At 39.4% G+C, this 23,638-nt stretch overlaps 1 protein-coding gene across 3 annotated transcripts in view; it reads right to left on the reverse strand.

The window, feature by feature from the left end:
- Positions 1-16,525: 16,525 nt before the first annotated feature.
- ITPR3 (inositol 1,4,5-trisphosphate receptor type 3) overlaps positions 16,526-23,638 on the reverse strand; it is a 665,728-nt gene continuing 658,615 nt past the window's right edge. For all 3 annotated transcript variants that reach the window (XM_066609086.1, XM_066609095.1, XM_066609083.1), the window contains 2 exons: positions 18,076-18,237; positions 16,526-17,343 (listed from right to left, as the gene is read on the reverse strand). In XM_066609086.1, coding sequence (XP_066465183.1) covers positions 17,242-17,343; positions 18,076-18,237 — 264 coding nt within the window. In that variant the 3' untranslated portion in view covers positions 16,526-17,241. The remainder of the gene's footprint in view (positions 17,344-18,075; positions 18,238-23,638) is intronic.

Genomic DNA, 23,638 nt, shown 5'->3' on the forward strand with positions numbered 1-23,638 from the left:
CAGAACGGTATAACTGAACTACTTTGTAGTAGGCTAGGAAATTTTAGAGTGCAGTTTCACGGTGAGAGCTCGTTGTACGGCACTGCAGGCTGAGAACGCTATAACTGCAAGGCTGGGAAAAGGCCTAGATGCATAATACAAAAGTTGGTGCACTACTGCTCCCAGCCAGCCACAAGTATAATGCACACGATGAAATGTAGCCCTGAGGACCGTTGGGATTCTTGCACAGAGGATCAGGAGTCCTGTCAAACTTTCCCTATATAGGCAGCTCTGTCCCTAAACTCTGTGTAATACACTGCAGACTGAGAACGCTATAGTTGAAATGGCCTGTACAGCCCGGGATGCTTAAAAAAAAAATTGGTGCACTACGGCTCCCAGCCAGCAACAACAGTAATGCACACAATGTGGAGTAGCCCTAAGAAGGACCATTGGGGTTCTTGATGACAGGATCCTACTCTAACACTGTCCTTCTATCAGCAGCAGCACTATCCCTAACCTCTGTCAGCATGCGTTTGAGGCGAGCCGCGGGCGGGAACAGTTTCAGTACTCGGCGGTCACCTGATCAGCCCAGCCACTCACTACTGGGGGCCAAGGGGGGTGAGAGGGCTGGCACATCACAGCAAGAAGTGGTAACGCCTTCCCCACATGTTTATTGGCTAGAAAATGGCGCTATACATGCGGGAAAGGAAATGCAATTGACTCGAGTACTGCGTGATGTTCGCTCGAGTAACGAGCATCTCGAGTACCCTAATACTCGATCGGACGAGTGTGCTCGCTCATCTCTAAGTGTGTCATTTATGCTGCATGATTACCGCTAAAAAAAAAATGTAAATCTATGGCAAAATTAAAAATCTTCGTTATCATAAAAAAAATAAAAGTTTTACAATATAGTCTATGTACCCAAAAATGGCTCCATCAAAAACCACGCAAAAAACAAGCCCTTATATGGCTATATCGACAGAAAAGTAAAAAAGTTATGGCTTTTGATAAATGGAGATGAAAATCCGCCAAAAATCGTTGCATCCTTAAGCCAAAAATAGGCCATGTCCTTAAGGGGTTAATATAGTCTTGATATGTCTATTTTGGGTACCATACCTTTAGATTATTGATGCTTATTAAAGTTGCCAATTTAGTGATATACAGTCTTTCAAAAATCCATAGAGATGAATGTTTTCCTAACATACAACGCAACACCTCCTTCCCTTTTTTAGGTCTGTTTCTTATAAATAAGTTGTATCCTTCAAGCCTGGTATTCCAATCATTCCACCAAGTTTCCGTGATGCCTCTGACATTATATTTCTCTTTTTGTGTTAGGAGCTTCAATTCTCCTTGTTTGTTTTCCATGCTCTGGGCATTTGTTTAGAAACATTTTAGTTTGTGATCAGTGTCTCTTGCTCTCCTACTTTCCTTCTAAGTTTTTTTGTCTTTGTTCTTTCTTTCCACTTCTAATAGCAAGGTTCTCAAACTTATTAATTAGCTGTGTACTTTTACCTGGCCTTTCACTTCCCATCCCATATGTTCAAGTTTAAAGCTCTCCTAATGAGTGAAGCAAGGCGCCCACCAAATATATGTTTACCTGTTTTTGTAAGGTGCAACCTGTCTCTAGCAAGCATTTCATCATATAGGTAATTCCCTCCATGGTCTAGAAATCGAAATCTTTGCTGACGTAGCCAGTTGTTCAACTCTAGAATCCTGTTCCATCTTTTTATTCCATGGCCATCCACTGGGAGGATGGATGAGAAGACCACCTGTGCTTCTAGTTCCTTCACCTTCTTTCCAAGGTCTTCAAAGTCTCTGCAGATAATTGCAAGGTCCTGAATTGCAGTGTCATTTGTCCCTACATGTATTAGTAGGAATGGGTTGTGTTCTGTAAGACTGAAGAGTCTTGACAGCCTATCAGACACATATATGATTTGTGCGCCTGAAAGACAGCAAACCTCTTGTGAGGTGTAAGGTCTGCAGACAACGCCCTCTGTTCCTCTCAATAGTGAATCCCACACAACCACTCTCCTTTCCGGGGTGTGATGTATTTTTTCCCTAAAAACATTGCACCTGGTTGTGTAAATGGATGAGAAAACGCTGATTAACTCGGGACTTGATGTGACAAATCAGCTGTTCATGTGATTTTATGGCATAGGCAAGTGAATGTAAAATCAAATACAGTAGTGTGAAAGAGCTCTTAGGCTGCATTGCCACACTTATGGCGCTTCTATGGTGTTTTTAATGTACGTATTAACTGAACATCAAAAACTATGTAGAAAACCACATGCATTCTTAGGTCTCATTTAAATGGACAATTGTGCACAGCTAAATCACACACGCAAATGAATTGTGACTAATAGAACCAATAGTTTCCTATGGAGATGTTCAGATGAACAATTTTTAGTAGGGCAAAAAAAAATTGCACCTAAATAGATAGGACATCAGCGACTTAAATTCTTGACGTATCTTTTGACTGAAAAACTCTAGCTGACAAAGAGTGCTATAGAAGTGTATGGAGGGAGTGAGATTAGCAATGTTATGTAAACATTTCCATTGTTTAGCTAACACTGCTAAACAATGGCATTGACAGGGAGAGGCAGTTTTCTGAAACAATGCCAGAGGGAGGGGAGCCAGATTAGCAGTTGGAAGTGCTGATAAAGAATGTCATATGGGTGTATGTAGTGAGTGGAAGGTTTTGTGCTGCCTGGACAAAATAAAAATGTCAGCAGTGCATTTTTTCTTCAACACGCTGCTCCAAATCGTGTGAATGGGTGATGTTCATGCCAATGAGGCTTGGGACTTGATCACAGAAAACCATTCATGCGATTGTGCTGCGATTTTCACGCCCATGTGAACGAGCCCTTAGGCCTCGTTCACACGAGCGTGGTTTTAGCACAGTATAGGTGTGTGGAAAGATTGCGTTTAATAGAACTAATGGTTTCCTATAGAAGCGTTCATATAAATGGAATTTTAGATGCGCAAAAAACGTGCACCTAACAATGATAGATGTGTGCGCAAAGCTCGCACCTAAGGTTCTTGCTGAGAGAAAAGATAGGACCTGACATATCTTTGGTGCGAGCTGCGCAGGAGTTTCTATGGGAGCTGGATAACATGCACCACGCAGCTGCCGATCACCTGAACAGGCAATTTCACTGCTAATTAACCTAGAAACTTAATAGCTGGAAATTGCCCATTTTAGTATTTTTTATTGCGAAATACCATGGCTTTGCAATGTGATTTTCAGGTAATTGGCTTCCACAGGATTTCAATGTACTTCACTTGTTGATATCAATTAGCTGAAAAGCCACATTGCAAAATTGCGGTGTTTCGCAGTAAGGCCTTATTCACATGGCCACATATATGCAGCTCTTTTGCTGCGTCCCAAAATTGGGCGAAAATCATGACCATCTGAAGCATTGGATTTCAATGTATTCATTCTCAATGAACGCTTTTCAGCTGCATAAAAAAAATCAAACCGGCAAAAGTAACACATCTGCGAATGTGATCGCCAATTTGTTTATACGCTACATCCAAAGATAGGTCTTGCTTTATCTTTGGCCGAGATAAACTGGAGACTTCCATAGACTCCTATGGGAGCTAAAACAAGGCAGCTGGCTCTATTTAAGCATTAGCAGCCATTCTGAAGATTTCTGAGGGGACCAGAAGTCAGCCTGGTAACTACAGGCTGGTAAGTCTCACTTCAGTAATGGGAAAAATTTCCGAGGGGATTCTGAGAGACGCCATCGATAAGCACCTCAAGGAGAACGAGGGAATAACTCCTCACCAGCATGGATTCATGAAGGGTCGCTCATGTCAGACAAATCTGATCAGTTTCTATGATGAAGTAAGCTCTAAGCTGGACCTGGGAGAATCTATTGATCTCATATATCTGGACTTCTCTAAAGCCTTTGACACCATGCCGCATAATAGGCTAATATACAAAATTACACAGCTCGGATTGGGTGAAAAAGTGTATAATTGGGTAAACAATTGGCTCAATGATAGAAAGCAGAGGGTGGTAATAAGTGGTTTGTACTCTGGGCCACCGTCACTAGTGGGGTACCACAGGGCTCAGTATTAGGCCCCATTCTGTTCAATATATTTATCAATGACCTGATAGAGGGGCTGCACAGCAAAATTTCAATATTTGCAGATGACACAAAATTATACAATATAATTAATGCAACGGAAGACAATGTACGGCTACAAACGGACCTGGATAAGCTGGGGGCTTGGGCAGAAAAATGGCAAATGAAGTTCAATGTTGATAAATGTAAGGTTATGCACATGGGCAACAAAAATGTATGTTACCATTATACACTTAATGGGGCACTGCTAGGGAAAAGTGATATGGAAAAAGACCTGGGGGTATTAGTGGATTGTAGACTGAACTGGAGAAACCAATGCCAATCAGCTGCTGCAAAGGCAAATAAAGTTTTGGGATGTATTAAAAGAAGTATAGGGGCGAAGGATGAGAACATTATCCTTCCATTATATAAGGCACTTGTCAGGCCCCACATGGAATACTGTGTACAGTTCTGGTCACCGGCGCTCAGGAAAGATGTTACGGTATTGGAGGGGGTTCAAAGAAGGGCAACTAAACTAATACACAGAATGACGGGACTAGAATATCCAGAGAGGCTATCAAAACTGGGACTATTTACTCTAGAAAAAAGAAGGTTAAGTGGCGACCAAATAACCATGTATAAGTACATGAGGGGACAATACAAGGATCTCTCCCAGGATCTGTTTACACCCAGGACTACGACGGTAACAAGAGGGCATCCGCTACGATTAGAAGAATCCAGGTTTCATCACCAACATAGAAAAGGTTTCTTTACGGTTAGAGCAGTTAGACTGTGGAACTCTCTGCCTGAGAACGTAGTGATGGCAAAATCCATAGAGGAGTTTAAAAGGGGACTTGATGTCTTTCTGGAGAGGAAGGATATTATAGGTTATAAATCCTAGTTTAATTGTTAATCCAGGTATACAGGCAGGTAGGAACTATTAGGGGTTGATCCAGGGAACAGTCTGATTGCCATTAGGGAGTCGGGAAGGAATTTTTTCCCCAAAAGGGCTAATTGGCTTCTGCTCTTGGGGTTTTTTGCCTTCCTCTGGATCAACAAAACAGGAGGCTAACAGGCTGGATTAGATGGACATTGTGTTCATTCAGCCTTACGAACTATGTTACTATGTAATGGATTTCCGCGCAGCAGTGGATTTTTTAAAAATGCATACAGTCGTGTGAAAGAGCCCTTAAAATGCTTTTTTTGAATACTTAACATGCACATCTAAAACAACTTAGAAGGGCTGTAGAAGCGCCATATTGCAACACAGTCTTAGGCCTCCTTCACACAAGCGTGAAACGCATGCCGTATTACCCACGCAAAATAATTTCAGCTGATAGAACCAATGTGTTGCTATGAGAAGGTTCAGATGGGAGAATTTTTGGCGTAAAAAAAAATTGCACCTTAAAATAAATAGGACAATATCTTTTTATTAGTTATACATAAAAACGTGTTAAACAGACACAGGGCACTACACAAAAACCCCTGAGTTCTCAGAGGTATCCAAGTCTCATTGGAGACTTATTACATCTTGCATTCTATATTAGTTCTCTCTACTTCAAAAGTTGTCAGCAGGGAACAACATATACCAATAGGTTATAGAGCAAAGTGGTATAAGTTGTCAAAAATTGATAAGAACTCGGATAAGGATAGATCAATTCCTTTCTTAAAGTCCCATTCCCATACTAAAAATTTTGAATTATAAGGACATTCACTGTTGGTGAAGTGAACTTGTGTCAGGATATTCTGATAGGCTGAATCAGCTCAATCCTGTATTACTTATTATGTTTGACAATAAGGATAAGTCTTATATGAAGATTATTTCACTTATCCGTTTAGTCGTAAAGGGAATGGTATATGAAAGACTGTGAGTAGGTCTTAAAGAGCAGACGATGTATAGTTGTACTGATACGTATTCTATTACCGCTGTCTAAGTACTCATAGTCTCTTATATTTTTTATTCAGAAAGAGGGGAGGATATGAGCCCATTAAAGTGATCAGTGGGAACCCACTTGTTCCTTCCAAAGACAATTAGAAACTGTATAACAGTCAATAGACTCAGCATGTGGTACTTTGTAATTTCTTGTGATTAAAGTTTGAGCATTATCGTGCTCTTTCCTAAGTACTATGTAATCTCTTATAGTCTCTCTCAACGCGTTTCTCCGCTAGTGAAAGCCAAGATGGAATAGTAATGTACAAATCACCCCAGTCGGTAGTACTCTATAGGCTTGCTCTTCGCATAAGACTGGTATACTTTAAATGAAGGATAACCTGCCATGTGTAGGCAGTATCCTCTAGGATACCAATCTAGAAATTATATAGAGATGTATACTCGGTCTGTTACTTAGAGAGTCATGAAAGGCCCTATTTGTGAGCTTTCATGTTTGAATTAGTGAACCAGTACTATGATATGCGTGTTGGTATAAAGCAAGCTTTGCTCCTCCCTAAGTGGGTATGTCATGCCGTTCAGCCAATCATCTGAACTCAGGGAGAACCAACCTTCCCCCCTCCCCAGTCTTAGAAATAGTAACATTAGTGATACCAACACGCATATCATAGTACTGGTTCACTAATAAAAAGATATTATTTTAATTTTGTCTAAACTGTAAGGGCTTCTAGTTTGCAATATTAGACTTTTCTGCCTCTGTGACGACATTAAAATAAATAGGATATGCATGACTAAATCCCGCAACTGAAATTCCCAGCTGCGTGAAAACATAGGACCTAACCTATCTTTTATGCATAAAATGCAGAAGCCTCCATAAACTCATATGGGAGACTACGTGAGGCAGCCGGCAAAGGGAGATTAATTCCCCAGCAGCGCAATGCTGGGTTTCCCTGCATGGGAAGAGAAGGATATCCCCAGCATCGCGATGCTGGAGTTCATCTGCAGAGGAAAAAAGGAAATCCCCGGCTGCTGGGAATTTCCTTATTCTCCCCTTTAGGGGAACCTTTCTCTCCCCGCTATAGGGTGTTAGTGAAATTAATATGACTTCATGTTCTACTTATGCGCAGCCATTTTACTTTTCCCCTAGCCATCTTGTATGCCTCTTTTCATAATATTCATTTATCCTCTTTCTTGACAAATAATAGATATTAAATAGTTAGTTAATAAGCCTTGAGTGAATGACTAAGGCTTTTGTACCACAAGATAGCTATGTGACATTTAGACTGGCCCTTGTGTCAAACGGACTGTTCCTAGCTGTTCACATATGTTCCTAAACATACTCTCTAAACAACTTATTGTTTACATTTACTGTTCAAAGAATTTAATCATGAATGATTATTTCTGCACTTGCGTGTGTTTGCCTGGATTTTAGATGTTAAATCCCTTATCTTGCATATTCATATAATGTTTGTTTCTTTTAATCAATGGTAATGAATGAATTATAATAAATTAGAAATATTGTAATTGAATCATGTGCCCCTATAAGAACTGTTGCCTGTCAATCAATAAAGAGATTACTTTGGATCACATCCAATGCTGTGTGGTTTGATGTCAATCTCCTGAGCTCAGCTTATCCTCTAAGAATTTGGACCCCAAAAGCATATTGTATAACAAATATTGATTTTTGCACTAACATTTTGGTGCCCAACATAGGGCATTGGATCGAATCCAGACCCCAGTGAATAATTTAGTGACTTTCACCCCCCCAGGAAGATACAGACACAAAGCGCCCTCTACACAAAAAAGTAAGATTTCTTACAGTGTCTGTTTTCCGTGAGTTTGTAATAGAACATCTCCACTGGACAAGGAGGGCATATTTATGCTTTGATCCATGCAAAAATCCCAGCGGATTGATATGCTTTTGGGTGGAGTTTGTGAATGCTGCGGACAATTGAGGTGAATTTTATAGTGCTATCAACTTGCATGATTTTATTTCCCTGAGATGAGATTGTGAATGAATGCTACAGTAGCAAATTGAATGAAAAGGTTTGCTGTATAAGTACTGAAGCTATGTTATATGCTAGTGTCTTTGGAATGCATGGGTATTGGTGACATTTCACTCTCTCCCCTCTTTAACCTCTGAGTAACATTCCTGAAGACTGTGAACATCTAATGCCTAGTGCGTACTTACTAAGTTGTAAATTTACGGACAATTGTGACTACTTATCACTGTAGATGATAGCAATTGAATTTGGCAAATATAAATGTATTTGAAATATTGTATCTGATCAAAGAAAGCGTTTTTTCAGACCTTCTTGTTGCTGAGGTAGACAGTGAATATCTTAATTTGACATATACGCATTAAGGTGAAGTGCTTAGTTTTTTGTGTTTTTCTGTGCTCTTAAGTATGTCTTCTTCTGTATTGACTATAGAATCTGAGATTTAAGCAGGACAACAGAAGTACTTAGCAACATTGTTTAAGTATATCACCCAGGATAAGGTACCTTGTTGTTATGCTACTAATACAGAGTAGTATAAGGTACGTATTGAGTGGTTTTACTAAATTATAGAGAGCTCTACAGACTATTAGGAGAGGAGTCCTTTCTATAATACAAATCTTTGCCGTAAGTGGTGGAAATAAACCAGCATCAGGGACTTCTCTAAAATTGTGACCAAGAGATGAAACTGTAAGTGCCTGTATAGGTGTTTGGAGTGTTGGCAAGCCAGGACCTGTATCGCATAAGAGAGAAGTCTTAAGTAAGCTATGGATAGTATACTAAGTAAAAGCATTAAAGATAGCCAAAAAGACCTGCATACAAATAGTGTGGGAGAAAGAGAAAAAAGGTGGCAGAGGAGGTGACAAGATGCATCTTAAATGACTACTGTGATACAGAGAATCCTAACTATATGCTGACAATACTTTTTAGCAATATGCCATTTTGAACATGCAAGTATAATTTACGGACTGTACAGTCTCCTAATCAGTGTATACGTACAGCACACATTCTGACTGACATGACACAGAAAGACGGGACAGTAGAGAAATTCATTGTCAGACTACCAATGGGCTGTGGCCAACATGGCCTTTCAGATCAGCATCTGCTTGCTCCAGCTTACGGGCTTGGGGAGCCATTGAGGGAGGAGCTTGTCATGGGACATCAAACATGTCGTATGGCAGTTTCCTCTAGATGATGATGTATGGCTAAAAGGGAAAGCAAAAACGCAGAGGCAAGAGGAGTAGGACTTTGATTTTTTACAATTGCGGAGTAGAGGGGCATATTAGAAGAGCTTGTTGTGCCCCACTCATGGGATGCTCTTCTTCCCGGTGAAGAAAGAAAAAAAAAGTTAAAAATGCAGAAAAGGAAAAGCTGTTATACACTGTTAAAGAAGCCGGTAGCTTTCCCCCACATATCTTGTTTTTATGTATTTAACTAGTCCATGTAATTATGCTGTTAATAATTTTTTGTGTGACGTGTGTTTTCTCATATTCTATTCATATTGCTACTTAGACACTCTGAGAGATATAGCTTTTTTAATTACTAATGACTAATATTCAAAGTTGTTTAAAAATTCAGTCTGCTCTATATCTTTTGCCATATTTGAAGTATGTAGCAATGCTGAAATAGCTATTACGCTTCTTCACAAAGAGAGTTATGTTATGTGCAGAAGCTAGAAGACCACAGAGGAGGGTCCCAGCATGAGTGCAACATTGTGAAAAACTAAAAACTGCTTACCTGCAGAGAATGAAACCATGTGCAGCATGTTGGATGAATTGCAGGTTTTCATTTGATTGTGGTTTTAGAACTATGCAATATTTTGATTGTATGCACAATAACAGAGCTGACCAATGCTTGATGTATATGGTGAAACTATCATTGCCACGTAAAAGATGTACTTTAGTGCAATAAGAGCGTAGGGGAAGATACTGCAGTAGACAGGAGAAAGGGGCATGTTATATGGGTGGATTGCGGAGGTGAGATGTTGGAAAAAGAAAGAAAATAGAGGATATGAATTTAATGGGATTTTAGTAAGTATATGTGTGTGTAAAAGGTAAAAATAAAGTTGAATAGAAAAGATACAAGAAAGGGATAAAAGACTTGTCTGTGATGTGAATGTAGAGAGGGCATATTACAAATGAGAGCAAGAAGAATTGGACAGCTGGCCAGATTCAAAGGAGTGGAGCTAGAAGATGTCTGCAGTGAGAATTTTGGGCTGTCTTAAAAAAGCTGGGTGGACAAAGAATTATTTGCACTTAACAAATCTGATAAGGCCATTGCAAACAAAAGTGAATTTGCTTAAAGGGTATCACATTTCCAATGTGGATAGATTTTTGTGGATTATTTGGCCCTATTATAGCTTTTCTATTTTTAAATGAATGAAATCCTCACAATTAAAATATTTCAAAAAGATATTTAGAGGACAGCGCTCTGATCAGACACATGAAGAAATATACATATATATATATATATATATATATATATATACACACACAGTTAGGGCCAGAAATATTTGGACAGTAACACAATTTTCGCGAGTTGGGCTCTGCATGCCACCACATTGGATTTGAAATGAAACCTCTACAACAGAATTCAAGTGCAGATTGTAACGTTTAATTTAAAGGGTTGAACAAAAATATCTGATAGAAAATGTAGGAATTGTACACATTTCTTTACAAACACTCCACATTTTAGGAGCTCAAAAGTAATTGGACAAATAAACATAACCCAAACAAAATATTTTTTTTTCAATATTTTGTTGCGAATCCTTTGGAGGCAATCACTGCCTTAAGTCTGGAACCCATGGACATCACCAAACGCTGGGTTTCCTCCTTAATGCTTTGCCAGGCCTTTACAGCCGCAGCCTTCAGGTCTTGCTTGTTTGTGGGTCTTTCCGTCTGAAGTCTGGATTTGAGCAAGTGAAATGCATGCTCAATTGGGTTAAGATCTGGTGATTGACTTGGCCATTGCAGAATGTTCCACTTTTTTGCACTCATGAACTCCTGGGTAGCTTTGGCTGTATGCTTGGGGTCATTGTCCATCTGTACTGTGAAGCGCCATCCGATCAACTTTGCAGCATTTGGCTGAATCTGGGCTGAAAGTATATCCCGGTACACTTCAGAATTCATCCGGCTACTCTTGTCTGCTGTTATGTCATCAATAAACACAAGTGACCCAGTGCCATTGAAAGCCATGCATGACCATGCCATCATGTTGCCTCCACCATGTTTTAGAGAGGATGTGGTGTGCCTTGGATCATGTGCCGTTCCCTTTCTTCTCCAAACTTTTTTCTTCCCATCATTCTGGTACAGGTTGATCTTTGTCTCATCTGTCAATAGAATACTTTTCCAGAACTGGGCTGGCTTCTTGAGGTGTTTTTCGGCAAATTTAACTCTGGCCTGTCTATTTTTGGAATTGATGAATGGTTTGCATCTAGATGTGAACCCTTTGTATTTACTTTCATGGAGTCTTCTCTTTACTGTTGACTTAGAGACAGATACACCTACTTCCCTGAGAGTGTTCTGGACTTCAGTTGATGTTGTGAACGGGTTCTTCTTCACCAAAGAAAGTATGCGGCGATCATCCACCACCGTTGTCTTCCGTGAACGCCCAGGCCTTTTTGAGTTCCCAAGCTCACCAGTGAATTCCTTTTTTCTCAGAATGTACCCAACTGTTGATTTTGCTACTCCAAGCATGTCTGCTATCTCTCTGATGGATTTTTTCTTTTTTTTCAGCCTCAGGATGTTCTGCTTCACCTCAATTGAGAGTTCCTTTGACCGCATGTTGTCTGGTCACAGCAACAGCTTCCAAATCCAAAACCACACACCTGGAATCAACCCCAGACCTTTTAACTACTTAATTGATTACAGGTTAACGAGGGAGACACCTTCTGAGTTAATTGCAGCCCTTAGAGTCCATTATCCAATTACTTTTGGTCCCTTGAAAAAGAGGAGGCTATGCATTACAGAGCTATGATTCCTAAACCCTTTCTCCGATTTGGATGTGGAAACTCTCATATTGCAGCTGGGAGTGTGCACTTTCAGCCCATATTATATATATAATTGTATTTCTGAACATGTTTTTGTAAACAGCTAAAATAACAAAACTTGTGTCACTGTCCAAATATTTCTGGCCCTAACTGTATATATATATATATATATATATATATATATATATATATATATATATATTGTATGTGTTTTTAAATATAGTATTACCCAAAATCCACCACAGAGGGTGAAGAAAAGCACAATACAGATCGAGAGGACACCAGATAGCATAAAACACTAGGCAGTCCAGAAAAAAAAAACTAATTTTTTAAAGAAAAGTGATCAGGTGCTTATGGGGTAAGGTGCAGGCAGATGTAAGAGAGGGCACTTACTCATAAGGAGATCTCTCTCCTGGAGACCTCCCAGAGAACAATTATTAGAGAGAAAAAAACAATCTTTGTGTCGAAGGTTTAAAGCGTTTTTAACCCTTTCCAATCCACTGTCTGACGTCTGAAGACATTATGATTTAAGGCTGTACAGCTCTGATGCTGGAAGACGCCCGTCAGGGTTCTCTTACTGTATATTGCCAGCTCTCTGCTTTCGTAGCTTATCCAACGTGTCACCTCATGCAGTACTGGCTTTAGTCAGCAGATAGCACCGTGGTATAACGGCAGAAAAAGAGTAAGCCCCCTAGGAAAACCAGGATACAAATTGGATTGTAAAGGGTTAATATTCCAAAGCAGGGCACAGAAATAACAAGTGGCGAAGGAAGTTAGACCCAAGTGATGAAGTTTGCAATGTGTTTCAGAGATATTCAAGGCTACTTTATCAAGTAAATCCTAAGCGTTCTTTAGTCCCCATATTGGCCTCCCTCCATGAGTATTTTATGTGCTGCTGATGTTACCTTTTATTTTTTGGGTATTCTACACAATGAACTTCAGTCAGTGAGCACCAGTTGGAGGCACTGGACTTTTGTTTAATTTGGACTTGAAGGCTCCATCTCTGTCCACAAAGTTTGTATACTCTGAGGCAGATGCCACAAGAATATTGTCTGGCATTGAAGCTGATGTGTCATTTTTGAGTACTCCTAATCTCAGGGTACTACAGAGCATATTTATTAGATATGTTGATGAACTTCACGCAAAAGTATTTTGACCTGATTTTGCTAAATTTGGAGTTCCTGCAGAGCGAAATTAGCAAGTGTCAATCTTCTGTTTTGGAAGTAGAGAAAGAACTACAAACACTCATGGCTGATCACATCGTTCACTCATGTTCAGTCTATGATCTATTAGTATGATCACTCAGCCATTTATAAATCCACCTAACAGTTTCCCTGTCAATCCCATATTCGGTCGTTTTTTCAATAAGTATGATATGAGATACTTTGTGAAATGCTTTACTAAAGTCAAGATAAACTATATCCACCGCATTTCACTGATCAACCCAGTTGGTGATACTGTCATGGAAGGAAATTAGATTATTCTGGCATGACTTGTTTGTTACATACCCATGCTGGCTCTTGTTAATCACTCCATTTCATCAAGTACTTGCATACATGCTGTTTAATAGTTTGTTCAAATAACTTTCTTGGTATAGAAGTCAGGCTCACAGGCCTGTAGTTTCCTGGATCCACCTTCTTCCCTTTTTTTGAAGATAGGGACATTTGCCCTTTTCCAATCTTCTGGGACTTCTGTTCTCCATGTTCTATCTTATGCATAGCCATTTTACTTTCCCCCTAGCCATCTTGTATGCCTATTTTCATAATATTTATTTATTCTCTTTCTTTACAAATTATAAATATTAAATAGTTAGTCAATAAGCCTTGAGTGACTGACTAAGTCTTTTGCACCACAAGATAGCTATGTGACATTTAGACTGGCCCTCGGGTCAAACGGACATGCTCCTAGCTGTTCACATATGTTCCTAAACATTCTCTCTAAACAACTTATTGTTTAGATTTACTGTTTCAAAAAGTTAATCATGTATGATTATTTATATGCTTGCTTGTTTGCCTGGCATTTTACATGTTTAATTCCTTATCTTACATATTCATATTATGTAATTGTAATTTGACTAATGGTAATTAATTGATAATAGATTTAAATCATTGTAATCGTATGATGTGCCCATATAAAAACTGTTGCCTGTCAATTAATAAACAGATTACTTTGGATCACATACCATGCTGTGTGGTTTGACGTTAATCTCCTGAGCTCAGCTTATCCTCTAAGAATTTTGGACCCCAATAGCATTTTGTATAGCAAATATTCATGTTTGCACTGTAGCGGGAAGAAAGAGGAGGAGTGGCTATAAGGCTTCCCCAAGAGCGAGGAGAAGGCTAGAGGAAGCCACCCTATAGCCCTGTGCTCTCTCTTTCCTGTGGGCGAATCCCTGGGAGAGCCCCTCTAGCCCCATCTTCTCTTTGTAGCCACAACCTCTCCCTCTCACTGCTATAGGCTCTCCCATGAATTCCAGCATAGCAAAGAGAGATGAGGGCAGTTACCTCTAGCCCTGTCTTCTCTTTCCCCACTCCTGGGGAGGCCCTATAGCCATTCTCACTCTTTCTCCCTGCTATAGGGGAATCACTTGTATAAGAGATATGATCAACAACATATGAACATTTGCTTGTTTGTCTACTGCTCACCGGGCATGTTTATATGGGACAATTGATGACCAAATCACCAGAGCCACCAGGATACCCAGGAATCAACTACTCCAATACAAGGAGAAAGAAAAACAATCATGTGCCTCTAGTAGTGACCTACAATCCGCTACTAAGGAAAACTGCAAAGAAACTCCACCATACCCTACAAAAGCATGACCGTCTGAAAACCATATTCCCGGACCCTCCGCTCCTGTGTTACAGGCAACCTCCAAATTTGAGGAACTTTATAATCAGGAGTGCATTCCCCTCTGACACACAAAAAGGAACTTATCCCTGCAATGTAAGGGGCTGCAAGACCTGCTCACATGTACTGACCACGGATAGGATACAAATCCCCCCCACACAGCAGGACTATAAGATCCCGGGGGCACTCACATGTTCCACATCCAATGTTGTGTACCTGATCATGTGCAGTAAATGTCCTGTTGGGGGCCTTTATGTGGGAGAAACAGGGCAATACTGAAAGTGAGGATGAGATCTCATCACCATACAATTAATCACAGAAAGAGAGAATTACCTGTGGCCAAGCACAGAAAATAACCATGGACATGACATAGGAGGTATGAGAGTTTTGATATTGAAGGGTGGTTTCAAGTCACAAAACCATAGAAGAATTTGGGAATATAAATTGATTATAGATTTTGACACGGGGAACAGTGGGTTAAATTATTCACGAGGCTTTATGGGTGAATGGAAGGTATGAGACATCTATAGCACAGATAAGACTGCTGGCCTGGTGAAAACCCCCATCTCAATGGAGAGGGGCGGGGGAGCGAGAGGAGAGAAATCTTCTGCACTGCCCGTCTCCCTGCTGGCCGCTCCATGTGCGAGCCAGCTGTGCTAGGAGCACGGGAGTGTGTGGATACAGGGACGAGTGTTGGGCATCGTTTGCCTGATACTCGTCCAATGTAAATGGGCCTTAACATGGTACCAAACTTTTGTTTTCATTATACATGGGACACTGATCAGAAATGAAAGTTTGTTTATCGTCCCATGTAAAATATTCTATAATCTGAATTCCTTAACTAAGTTGGCAGCAATCTGTCATGACAAATCACTATCTAAGATATATTACGGTTTTATTTATCCACTTGTCCCACATTGTACAAGCCACATGAATACGTGCAAGAAACTCCCACAAGGAACAGAACAATGCACATCTGTTATACAATATGAAAGCACAATTCAGTCATGTAATACCACGCATTTAAGTATTTTATTATGAGAGAGAAAATATTTTATTACATTTATTTCATGTTTTTACTCCAATATATAGAATTCCTAACTAATCAACTGCCCTATTGTTCTGTAAACAGTAGTTTTCTTAATCAGCACACCCTTTTTTTTCCCTATGCATTAGGGAACTTTATGAAATGAGATATAGGAATATGTACATGTAATGTTTGTAAACCTTTCATTTTTTTTCTTTTTGATAACAATTAAACCACCCAAACCAACCAAGTACACAAAACTTATATCCTCACAGGTCTATTAAGAAAAATCTTTTCCTTCATAAAAATGGTAAAGATTTTTCAACTGCATTGAAATTGGCATCTATACGTGCTGTTCTCAGTCAGTACTATCAAGATTTTTCCATTAACCTGACCTCATTCAATATTTAGCTTCATTTTTAGTCTGAGAAACAGTTACCGTATATACCGGCGTATAAGGCGACGGGGCGTATAAGACGACCCCCCAACTTTCACCTTATACGCCGTGAATACAGCGGAGCAAAAAATAAAAAACATTACTCACCTTCCCCGGCATTCTGCGGTGCTGCTGCAGGATGTCGCTCCCTCCTGGTCCCCGGCAGAGCATTGCTTTCTGGACGCAGGGCTTGAAATCCCCGCCTCCAGAAAACACACGTGCCTTCAGCCAATCACAGCCATTCAATGATGTCATTGAATGGCTGTGATTGGCTGACGGCGTGTGTTAGCTAATCACAGTATTAGCTTTCTGGAGGCGGGGATTTCAAGCCCTGCGTCCAGAAAGCAATGCTCTGCCAGGGACCAGGAGGGAGCGACAGCCTGCAGCAGCGCCGCAGAACGCCGGGGGAGGTGAGTAATGATTTTTTTTTTTGACACTTTCTTTTTTTTGTATTACCGGCGTATAAGACGACCCCCGACTTCAGAGCAGATTTTTCAAAAGTCGTCTTATACGCCAGTATATACGGTAATGGTTCTATCTGCCTCCACATCTAAGACAATGCAAAATGATTCAATAATTGTATCAATCTTAGTAATTTCCTGACATATTCCCAATAGCACTCTGATTACTAGGTAGGTGCTGGTCATTGCTTGTTGTGGTGGATGCCTGCATTATATTAATCCTATTTACAATATCAAGAAACATTTAACAGGATTAATATGTTCTAAATGAACTTTGCGCATATGGCTGTTTTCCGCTTTGTGCTTTTAATATTTCATTCCAGAATAGTTCATTAAATGCTTTGTGTATATAGATATACACAACCAGAGTTTATCTTTCTGGATCACTCTTGCTACTAACATGCCCCTCACTAACATACAAAATAAAATCATTCTTGCTTTCTTATAAAGAGCAGCATTATTATTATTACTATTATGCATATCATTAACACAGTCTTCAGCAACATTTTATGGTGTACGGCTCATCTTCAGTAGTTTCCACTTTGTCATTGGCTGACTATTATTTGATTGCTGCCCATGGTGTGTCCCGCATTCGCCTGTACATCTACAAATCCCATTCTCTGTCGGCGCTTCCGTTGTTCAGTCATCTAAATGAAAGAAATGTATAAGAGAATGTATCAAATATGTCACTAAATTGGTTTCTACCTGAGTACTTACACTCTGAAGCCCAGCATATATTAATCTCTAAGGATAGTTAAGTGAATGATAAATTACTTGCAGAGTGGTCATGTTTGAAAGAACTCCAAGAGACTAAAAACCTTGTCATCCAATAGTGAAGCAGTGAAATTGAATTATTTTAATATCAAGAGGGTGAGAGATTCCTTATCTTCTAGGAATAATCATCAACCATCATAATACAAACTAGCAACAGACAGACAGACTTTGTACTGCATATCATATTGGTGGCAGGATGTGTTATAGGTTGGTACACCAGGAGTAAAACGGAAGTAAGCAAACGCTGGTGAAAAGGGGTATGAAATATTAAGATAAAGGCCACTTTCACACGGCTGTGAAAATCGCGCGAGATTTGTGCATTGTGAGACGAATATGAACCCATATTTTGAATGCAATTTTATACACGAGCGATTTTTTTCTTTCCTGCATTGCACTGCGGAGGATCAATACTTTACTTGAAGTGATAAGAGGCGTTTTTAATGAAAAAGGTAAAATCACACTTTGGCAAGTGCAATATTTGGCAAAATTTCACGTTAAATTCTATTGCGTGTTTGTGTCAAAATTTACACCATGGTACAAATCCACATTAAATCCACTGTATGTGAACACACCCTTAGTGAAATTGATAAAGGTAAATTCTTTACCTGTTCCTTGAGTTCATTGAGCTGCAATGTCAGATGAGTAACCAGCCGCATGGTTGAGTTGAGTTTGTCCTGGAGGCTACGTATCTCATTCTGTTCTCCCTCCCCTTCATTACTTACTAGAGACATTGCTCTCATCCTGGGGAACCAGTCCAGGTTTTTACTCTGCAGAAGAAGTCCTCAAATGTATTATACATATATTATGAAAATGCGTTGATCAGTTTAGTTTAAATGTATTTAGACTGAATAGCAGATGTCCTGTTTTCTCCGAGCAATAGTGTGTTTTACCTGCTATACTGTACATTTTTCATACGTTCTGGAAACTGTTTAAGAGAAATATCCATTCCGTTTTAAAGTAGAGTGAGCAGTAATGATAGCTGATATATAGAGATGAGCGAGCATACTCGTCCGAGCTTGATGCTCGTTCGAGTATTAGGGTGCTCGAGATGCTCGTTACTCGAGACGAGCACCACGCGGTACTCGTCTCGATTAAACGAGCACTGACCATTGAATTCAATGGAGCCGGCAATACAGCCGGCTCCATTGAAAGCAATGGGCTGCCGGCGATCGCGGGATGAATTGTCGGGAAGGGCTTAAATATATAAGCCCTTCCCTGCAATTCATCCAGAAATGTGTAAAAATAAAAAATATATATATACTCACCTTGTCCCGGCAGACGGAGTTCAGCGCGGCTGGCCTGCAGTGGGTGTGAAGGGGGTGTGAGTCAGACATGCCCCTGATTGGCTCAGCGCTGAGCCAATCAGAGGCAAATCTCACTCACACCCATTCATGAATTCATGAATGGGTGAGTGAGTGTTGCCTCTGATTGGCTCAGCGCAGCTCTCAGCTGAATGACAGCAGTTCAGCACCACAGTGCAGGGGACAGCAGGAGAACACACGGCTTTGCCCCGGCAGCTGAAGGGAGGTGAGTATCTATTTTTTTTTGTTTTTTTAAATCACTTTTAATTCATTTCCAGGGAATGGCTCATATGTAAAGTCCTTCCCTGAAAAAGAATTCAGGTGTGCCAGCGGACCATTGTCTTCAATGGAGTCGCCGGCAGCAGCAGCGGCTCCATTGAAGAGAATGCCTGCATTTTCATTCTTTTTTACACTAAAATCTTTCTTTTTCAGGTAAGGGCTTATATTTTTAAGCCCTTCCCGAAAATTCATCCCGCGCTCGCCGGCAGCCCATTGCTTTCAATGGAGCAGGCTGTATTGCCGGCTCCATTGAATTCAATGGGCTAACATCGTTCTTCTCTGCCACAGCTGTTACAGCTGTGGCAGAGGAGAACTATCGTTATGCTGACAGTGGGGGGGGGGGGGGGGGTCTCACTCTTGCCACTATTGTGGCTTAATAGTGAGACCTCGGAGCCCGAAATGCAGCCCTGCATGTTGCTCCTCGCCTGCCCTATCCATTTCTGTGTTTTTTACATGACTTAGATGATTTGCTAAGATTTTCACAAATGAAAACCTTAGCGGAGCAGCAGTCATATACAAAAATGCTCGAGTCGCCCATTGACTTCAATGGGGTTCGTTACTCGAAACGAACTCTCGAGCATCACTGAAAGTTCGACTCGAGTAACAAGCACCCGAGCATTTTGGTGCTCGCTCATCTCTACTGATATACCTTCCGAAGATCCACACATTTTGCTGAGCTTTAACAGTTGTACTTGTTCACTGAAGCTTTATGCCTAAGCTAAATATATAATTTGTAGGACAATCATACCACTTACCTTAAATCACGCACAATCAAAAGCATTCCTTTATTAACCAACTAGATGATATACCCGGCTTCGCCCGATTTAATTTGGTACTGGTGTTTATTTGGTGTTCACACGGAAAATCTTATGAAGTTGTGGTTATTTTAGAGATAACGAGGAAAAAAATATGTTCACCATTTTGCATGGTTCTTTGCGTTACCCAGAAAAACACTACGAAGAGGTAACCATGCGACGTTTCCTTTATATAAAATGACATCAGGAAGTGAGAGAATTAGATTGTGTACGTAAAATTTGGACGCTATTTCTTTTGCGCTTAGAATTGAATAATCGAGTTGGGACCCATTAGCTTTTCCTATTCATGACACAATCAATGCTCGTGCCAAATTTCAAATTTCTATGACATCGGGAAGTGAATTAGATTCTGTACGTAAAATTTGGATGATAATTCTTTTGTGCTTAGAAATGAATAATCGAGTTGGGACCCATTAGCTTTTCCTATCTATGACATATTCAATGCCCGTGCCAAGTTTCATGTTTCTACGACATCGGGAAGTGAGAAAATTAGATTCTGTACGTAAAATTTGGATGCTAATTCTTTTGCGCTTAAAATTAAATAATCGAGTTGGAACCCATTAGCTTTTCCTATTTATGAAATAATCAATGCTCGTGCCAAATTTCAAGTTTCTATGACATCAGGAAGTGAGAGAATTAGATTACGTATGTAAAATGTGGACGCTAGTTCTTTTGCGCTAGAATTGAATAATCGAGTTGGGATCCCTTTACTTTTCCTAGTTTGGACATAATCAATGCTTGTGCCAAATTTCATTTTTCTATGACATCGGAAAGTTGGAGAATTAGTGTTGAGTCAGGCAGTGAATCAGTCAGTCAGTGAGGGCTTTCGTCTTTATATATATATATATAGACTAGCTGATATACCTGACTTCGCCCGAGTTAATTTGGCACTGGTATTTATCTGGCGTTCACACCGAAAATCTTATGAAGTTGTGGTTACTTTAGAGATACTGAGGAAAAAAATATGTTCACTATTTTGCGTAGTTCTTTGCGTTACCCAGGAAACACCACGTGGAGGTAACCATGCGACGTATAAAAAATAAAAACATAAAATTTAAAAGATTTGTGAAAAACAAATGAGAACACAATTGAATTTGAAAAGGAAATAATTCCTCGTTAAAACTAAAAAGGTAGTTTTTTGAAAATCTCACCCCACAGAATGTGCCACCTTACACACTATCTTCATTTTTACCCTGAAAGGTAACGCCCCTTTTTATTCAAATTTCCTACCCAGACTGAAGGTTGCAGCCCCTTGTTATACTTAAAGGCATACTCCATCCCAGCAGTCCATGTCCACTTCCTTTTGTACTTTACAGCCTTTCAATACATACGACAGTCAGTTTTATTCCTGTTAGTATATACTCATATTTCTAAATGCGTTTTGTTTTGCTGGGAAGATAACTGTCTCATATATTACAGGGTACAGATATGTTATTAGTTACATTACATAGGGGGTCACTTACTTTTATGCATAGGATTGAATAATCAAGTTGCAACCCTTTAAATTTCCAATATTTAGTATGCAAAGAATGGTCATGGCAAATTTCACATTTGTGCGGTAAAAATTTGTGTAATTATTTGTTGCATCGGGAAGTGAGAGAATTAGATTATATACGTAAAATTTGGACGCTAATTCTTTTGCGCTTAGAATTAAATAATCGAGTTAGGATCCAATAATGTTTCCTATTTATGACATAATCAATGCTCGTGCCAAATTTCAAGTTTCTATGACATCGGGAAGTGAGAGAATTAGATTACGTACATAAAATTTGGACGCTAATTCTTTTGCGCTAGAATAGAATAATCGATTTGGGACCCATTAGCTTTTCCTATTTATGACATAATAATCAATCCTCGTGCCAAATTTTAAGTTTCTATGACATCGGGAAGTGAGAGAATTAGATTCCGTACGTAAAATTTGGACGATAATTCTTTTGTGCTAGAATTGAATAATAGAGTTAGGATCTATTGGCGTTTCCTATTTGTGACATAATCAATGCTCGTGCCAAATTTCAAGTTTGTACGACATTGGGAAGTGAGAGAATTAGATTCAGTATGTAAAATTTGGATGCTATTTTTTGTGTGCTTAGAATTCAATAATCGAGTTGGGATCTATTAGGTTTTCCTATTTATGGCATAATCAATGCTCGTGCCAAATTTCAAGTTTCTTTGACATCGGGAAGTGAGAGAATTAGATTCCGTACGTAAAATTTGGACACTAATTCTTTTGCACTAGAATTGAATAATCGAGTTGGGACGCATTAACTTTTCCCATTTATGACATAATCAATGCTCGTGCCAAATTTCACGTTTCTATGAGAGAATTAGATTCCGTACGTAAAATTTAGGCGCTAATTCTTTTGCGCTAGAATTGAATATTCGAGTTAGGACCCATTAACTTTTCCTATTAATGCCATAATCAATGCTCATGAAAAAAAATCAAATTTCTAAGACAACGGGAAGTTAAAGAATTAGATTACGTACGTAAAATTTGGACGCTAATTCTTTTGCGCTTCGAATTGAATAATCGAGTGGGAACCCATTAACTTTTCCTATTTATGACATAATCAATGCTCGTGCCAAATTTCAAGTTTGTACGACATTGGGAAGTAAGAGAATTAGATTCCGTATGTAAAATTTGGGCGCTAATTCTTTTGTGCTTAGAATTGAATAATCGAGTTGGAACCCATTAACTTTTCCTATTCATGACATAATATTCAATCCTTGTGCCAAATTTCAAATTTCCATGACATCGGGAAGTTAAAGAATTAGATTCCGTACGTAAAATTTGGACGCTAATTCTTTTGCGCTAGAATTAAATAATCGAGTTGGGCCCCGTTAACTTTTCCTATTTATGACATAATCAATGCTCGTGCCAAATTTCAAGTTTCCATGACACCGGGAAGTGAGAGAATTAGATTACGTACGTAAAAATTTGGACGCTAATTCTTTTGCTCTTAGAATTGAATAATCGAGTTGGGACCCATTAGCTTTCCCTATTTATCGCAGAATCAATGCTTGTTTAAAAAATTTTTTAATTTCTATGACATCGGGAAGTTAAAGAATTAGATTACGTACGTAAAATTTGGACGCTAATTCTTTTTGCGCTAGAATTAAATAATCGAGTTGGGACCCATTAACTTTTCCTATTTATGACATAATCAATGCTTGTGCCAAATTTCAAGTTTCTATGACATCGGGAAGTGAGAGAATTGGATTCCGTACAAAAATTTGGACGCTAATTCTCTTGCGCTTAGAATTGAATAACACAGGTCTGCAATGAAAAAATTGTAGCATATTTAATTAGTGGGTTTAACAGTATTTTTTGTGCTGATTACGGTAAAAATAGTGAAAAAATTCCATCACCCCTAGATAAGTCACAAATTACACCTGAAATTTTCTTATTTCAGGGTTTTTCTGGTTCGGTACGCGTACGACAACGAATCTAAACTGTCTGCTAGGCGTGACCTTGACTGCAGTCAGTGACTCAGTGTGGAGCCAGCCACTGTGGTGTACGCATCAAACAGTTTTGTGCTACGGTATTTAGAAGAAATGGCTACTAGAAGATGTGTCAACTCTCCTAACTGTTTCTGTTATATTTGTGGGTCTTATACCGTCAGGAAGCAACAAAGGAACATTTCTAATTTTGTTCAGAAGGTGTATTTTGCATACTTTGGTATGAAATTAGGGGACCAAGATAAATCTTGGGCTCCCCATATAGTGTGTTCTGTGTGTGTTGAAGAACTGAGACAATGGTTTCAAGGTAAGAAGAA

Source organism: Eleutherodactylus coqui, chromosome 1 (assembly GCF_035609145.1).
Source record: "Eleutherodactylus coqui strain aEleCoq1 chromosome 1, aEleCoq1.hap1, whole genome shotgun sequence".
NCBI lineage: Eukaryota > Metazoa > Chordata > Amphibia > Anura > Eleutherodactylidae > Eleutherodactylus > Eleutherodactylus coqui.